Source organism: Orussus abietinus, unplaced genomic scaffold (assembly GCF_000612105.2).
Source record: "Orussus abietinus isolate OABI.00-Male unplaced genomic scaffold, Oabi_2.0 scaffold370, whole genome shotgun sequence".
Classification (NCBI taxonomy): domain Eukaryota; kingdom Metazoa; phylum Arthropoda; class Insecta; order Hymenoptera; family Orussidae; genus Orussus; species Orussus abietinus.
In genome coordinates, this window is record NW_019394529.1 from 1 (window position 1) to 6,018 (window position 6,018).

General features: G+C 35.8%; 1 protein-coding gene across 1 annotated transcript; it reads right to left on the reverse strand.

Annotated features, from left to right (window-relative positions):
- Positions 1-3,193: 3,193 nt before the first annotated feature.
- LOC111674005 (dentin sialophosphoprotein-like) lies at positions 3,194-4,278 on the reverse strand. Its single transcript, XM_023432635.1, has one exon. The coding sequence runs from the start codon at positions 4,262-4,264 to the stop codon at positions 3,194-3,196; it is 1,071 nt and encodes a 356-aa protein (XP_023288403.1). The 5' UTR covers positions 4,265-4,278.
- Positions 4,279-6,018: the final 1,740 nt, after the last annotated feature.

Genomic DNA, 6,018 nt, shown 5'->3' on the forward strand with positions numbered 1-6,018 from the left:
TACAACTACCCATATTTTTCGGTTTTTGTTATATGGCCTTAGTTAATTTTTTATTGCAATTTTACTATGTAACGTACGTTTTGAGGTCTCCGTATATTAACGGTATGCATTGAGGACAGGGACTCAAAGTATACGCTAAGTTTACCAGTCGGTCATTTTTGTCCAGTCCCCAAAGTGTGCGGTAGAATTTTCGGCATTTCTTGTATATCACGTAAACATTGAGGTCATATATATTTAATGTTACGTTCACTTCGGGGTCCGGGACAGCGAAAGGGGTTACCGTTGTCCCTGAAGTACTCGTTTTATACATTGCCGTATATTTGTTTGTATATATACTGTTTGTATACAGAACGTTAGTTTTGGGGTCCACGTGAATGTGCAGTCTTCGAAACGTGCATTACATACATTGGCAATTATATTTGTGAGACCATTCCTTGTAGTTTCTCATTTGTCTTTGGATGGCTTGTTAGCCTAGAGAAGGAGACTAAAACTGAAGGATTGTATAATTATTTACCATTTTTCCCGGTTACTGTTCGACTTGAATGGACAATTCGTCTGTATACAGTTATACATACATTTTACGAATCCCGATGGACTGTGGTTCCTGAAAAAAAAAAGTCTTCGCTCATTCTGGATGTGCAGTTTCAACAGCAACATCATCAATATTGTTGTTCAAGGATCGAGAGATATAGGATTTTTCGTTTAGAAAAAATGAAATGCATCATCAAAATTCGATTGTATTTCAAATATATGCTAATGTCTGTTGTTACAGAAGTCTCAAATGTAGCTTATTATTTTTAAATTTATGCTTATATCCTACATTGCATGCATATACATGGCCGCAAGTCTGTGTCACCCAACCCATATAAACCAGTAAGAAAATACGATGTTTGAGAATTTTTTTTATTTGTTTTCATTCATATTTTTTATATTAGGACTTTCTTCTAAATTGACATTTTCTCGTTGAAATAAGCAGTTTAACACGTCGATGTGTATAATTCCATACTCGTCATGCAGGTAAACGAACAATAGTGTTTCCGGTTATTAGAAATGTTATAACACGTCTGTGCTCTAACGACACGTTTTACATCTGTATGCGAGTGCTGCTTTACGACAAGTATTCACACAGTTGTTTGACAAAGTCATGCTTACATTAAATGCTTTTTATATTCCAGTTATTCACGACACTTTCCTTGCAGAATACTATACCAACAATCGTGCATAATTTACGCTATTACATTATTTAGGTATTTTAGTGTCTAGCAATTTCTATAATTACCTATGAGGTAAAAATGTAATAGTTTAAGTTATATACTATTATCGGCAAGACTACAGTACATATATGCATATAGTACACGTATATCGATACAACATTTATTTCGTATCTATACCAATGCAAATTTACAACAGTTGCACCATACACACAGTCCGTCGAAATTTCCTCATCAATATCCAGAATTCATGAAAGCCGTTCACGTTCCCTTTTACGGCAGCTAGATTTTCTCTGGTTGTCGATCCAGGTCTTTAATTGCTGCGGTTGCCTATTTTGCAACACTTTGTTTTTTTGAATTATTTCTTGGCATTCCTTCAGACTGGGCAATTTGGCAATTTTTGAAGGATCTCCAAAATATTTTGTTACGACTTTTTTTTCTGCGTCTGTCCACCTTGTTCGTTTTGTCTTTCCAAATGGCGATCCTGAAAACATTTTTCAAGTGTTATTACATCTCAACTATTGACATTTACAACTATGATTGCATAATTTGTACGTTCAAAACTTACTGCTTCTACGTTTTCCGGTTGACGATGTAGACTCCAAGGTAGAGTTGCCCGCAGAACTTTCAGAAGTTTCAAAATAAGCATTTTTCCGAGGTATCTCTTCAAATGGACTCTGCAAGCAGCCATTATCCTCGATATCTTCATTATCTTCCGCATGTTCTTCCTCGCCTACATCGTCACCCATAGCAGCTTCCAGTAAGCGAGATACACTTGTAATATCCGTCATGGGAAGTGGTTGTCGATATACGTTCTTGTGTATTTGTGTATCGTGACCCATAAAATTAGCTAGGTCTGCTACTCGATTTTCTTGAATTCCTAGCATTGCGCTGTGCGTAGCGACTTGTTTGCGCAACTTTGTTCCTCCTAGAGTATCTGGTAATGATGCGTCGCATTCGCTGGCAAATTTTCGCATAAGGTTTCACGCCCGCAAATACTTTTTTCGTAATGAATGAGTATGCGGAATTCCAAAAACAAATTCATTGTCGAGTTTAACACCGGCGCTTTTGCGATGTTTCAAAATCATATCGATAGATTTCTTCATTAACGGATCTAAGAGAACAGGTACAGTCCTGCCCAATTTTCCACGAATTGACAAACGAATGAACTTTTTTGCACATAGTTGTGCTTCTTCTGAGAGATTATTATACAGATCCGGGTGTACGTTTTTGTCGAGTGTTTCATAGTTTTCATAATCTGTAATCAGAACTCGCTCAATTTCTCCAGCTCTACGTCTATTGAACATCTGTACCAGGATCAGTGCAGCTTCGGCTAAGGTTTGCCACGCCGACTGGGAATATCGATTTTCCAATATGTTCAAAGCATCTACGCATTTTTTCTTCAAGTAGCTGTTTAAACATTGAATATCATTCTTAGACGGAAGAATTGTGCGTTTCTCGCGTCTGTTTTTAGTTTGGTCTTCGAGTACTTTTCGATTTATAGTTGTGGGGAAGTCGTCATTAATGAGCAGGAGGAAATCTTCCGTATTCTTCTTTCTTAGGTCATCCTTCTTTTTTATACATTGCGCGATAAGCATGCGTCCGCATTCTTTAATAGGGTGCCCAGTTGTGTTGCATTAGCTGGTGATTTGAATAACATTTTCTCCGAATCGTATTTAGCACACTCCTTTACGGCTTGTACTGTTGCATCGTAAAATGTTGGATCATAAACGGATGCAAAATCTGTGATCTTACCGTTTAATTTTTTTATACTGCACATAAAACGACCAAGGATACGCAAATGGGACCGAATCATGTCATGTTGATGAATCTGTGTGTATTTATCACATAATTTATTACCATAAAGAATAACTAATTCGTCGTACTTTATTGTCCTTGTAACTTCATCATTGTTGAGTACTGGAAAAACAATTCGGCGAAGTACATCATTCGCACATTCGTGTATATATCCAGTAATTCGCTTACTCACTACTGCTATTTCTCGTGTTCCTTTTTTTATGCGTCTCTTTGCATTTTACAAAGTGTTGTCGTATGCTTTGTTTCGACATATATCCTTTGCATTTGGAACAACATAGATAATCTTCAGCTTGTTTCATCATAGTTGGCATACGTCGCCTGCATACTATCAGATCACTCAAATCGTCCTTTGCACTGGTATTATAGAGAAAGTCACCACTTTTCCGGATAGTCTCAATAATCTTTATCCTTTCTTTGTTACCTTTTGGAAAGTTGATGAATTTTTTAACGTCCGGTTCGCTCTTATGCTTTGTTTCTAAATGGCGGGCCAACTTTGTTTGTAATGTTTTGCAGTATTTGCAGAAATGTTTCTTTATGTTCCTTTTCCCATTTTCTGTTATTGATGCAGGCACTGTGCGTTTGCGACTATCTACCGATGGCCTCCCATTCAGTAACGTGACATCGAAGCTTTCATTCTGGTTGTTTGTATTTACTGACTTTTCCGAGATATTCGAACTATCTTTTAACGTGCTGTTCGTGTTGAAAGAATATATATATGTGGGGTCTTGTATTGATAAATCATTCTTATTAGGACTTTCGCCGTCAGATGTATCCTCTATAATCGGTACATCACGCTTGTCCTTATTGAAATCGTTCTCAGTTCTTATCGACTCTATTATATCATCTTTGTCAATCTCATCTTCATCATTGCTGTCACTACTACTGCTTTCTTCGTTACTATCGACATTGTATCCATCGGAACTGTCATCGTCTATCGTTCTATTGGCGCTTTCTAGTACGTCGTCGTTGTTAGCGATAGTGTAGTCCATGTCGATGTTGTTACAATTTTGATACTTATCACTTAGATGGTTCTCATTCTCAACGGTGACATCCTTTTCAATTTGTTTCTTTTGACCATAATTCTGACCAGCCTGCTTTTCATTACCATTATCGATATCGTTATTTTGATCCTTCTTGTCGTTATCTATGTTCTTGTTGTAGCTTTCTAGTTTGCCGTCGTCGTTATCAGTAGTGTACCATTCCGATGTTGTTGTTGTAATTTGGATATTTATCATTTATGTCGTTCTCATTTTCAACGGTGACATCCTTTTCAACAAGTTTCTTTTGACCATAATTCTGACCAGCCTGTCTTTCATCACCATTATCGATATCATTATTTTGTTCTTTCCCGTCGTTATCTATGTCCCTGTTATTGCTATTTAATTCGCCGTCGTCGCCGGTAGTGTAGTCCATTCCGATGTTGTTGTTGCAATTTTTATATTTATCATTTATGTGGTTTTCATTCTCAACGGTGACATCTATTTCGACAAGTTTCTTTTGACCATAATTCTGACCAGCTTGTTTTCTTACTTTGTCGAAGTCGTCGCGAGTCGTTTCGGAACTATCATTTTTTTCAATAAACTTTTCCTTATCACAAATACTGTTGCAAATATTGGTGTCTAATATCTCATTACCATCGTTGACATCTGTATTGTAATGGTATGCAGTTTTGACCGTGCTTATGCACCGAAAAAGTGCATCCTTCGAGGGTTCGAGCCTCACGACTCCTGAGACCGAAATTAATTAAAATTATGGTATATGAAATAGAACGAGACTGGCGAGAGAGCGAGGAGAGCGTTTGCGAACGATCAGCTGAGCGCGTAAATATTATGGCGAGTCGGAAGGCCTGTCCGCGAGAACCGGTTCGAGCGAGTTTTTCTAATGATAAGCGCTCGNCTGTTATTGTCTTCGCCAATATGAAAACATTTGCTATTTGTACACCGTAAGTCCTTTTTGTTATCAATCTTATATTTCAACATATCTTCGTCGATCGTATGAAGCAATACAATTGCATTTTTTATTTTATTTGAATCGAAGTCTTGATTGGAATTGTTACGTTTGTTAGAGCAAATGTTGTTTCCGCTGCTGTCATTTGTTTCAATCAACGAGAGAGAAATGTCATCATTTATGATTGCTGCAGTTTCATTGGGCGACGAGTGATTAATATATTCTTTTGATTGAGCCGAGCGATTTGAAACTTCTAATAATTTGTGTTTCTTGGGTCTTCCATGTTTCGTAATGCATGTCCGTGTTTTTCGTCGAGGAGATTTGGACTTTTCGGGGGGGATTTGTACTTTTGTTTTAGGAATACGTTTAGATTCCATCCGCTTTTTTAGATTCTCTAAATCACTTCTTGAATCTATAAGGAATGTAAATTGGACATGTTTATGAAAATTATTTAATAGGGATAAAATTAAAATAACACATCTCTAAATGGATACATGTTATGATTTTTTTTTAATACGATTTGTATTTGTTCCATCAATATAGTTCGATCTTATTTTTATAAATCTGGACATATACTATTTTATAATATCATTACGCTAATCAATCCAATTTCATCCAAAGCTGATTTATAGAATTAAATTTTCTGTTGCAAACACGAAATTAGGCTTAAACACTGAGAAAATAATTTCTTAGATTCAAAGAAAATGATTTCTCTGAACAATGTTAATTTTTATTAAGTAACAGTGTTTTGGCAGAGAGTACATGTAATTAAACCAAAAAATATTTACTCTTCATTCAAATAAATTATAATATTCTGAGAATTTTATTGAAACTGTAACGTGCTTAATTGCAACAAATTACGAAATATTTTATTCGATCTATTGAAAAAAATGGTTCATTAGGCATGAAAACATTTTATTNTAAATTATAATATTCTGAGAATTTTATTGAAACTGTAACGTGCTTAATTGCAACAAATTACGAAATATTTTATTCGATCTATTGAAAGAAATGGTTCATTAGGCATGAAAACATTTTATTT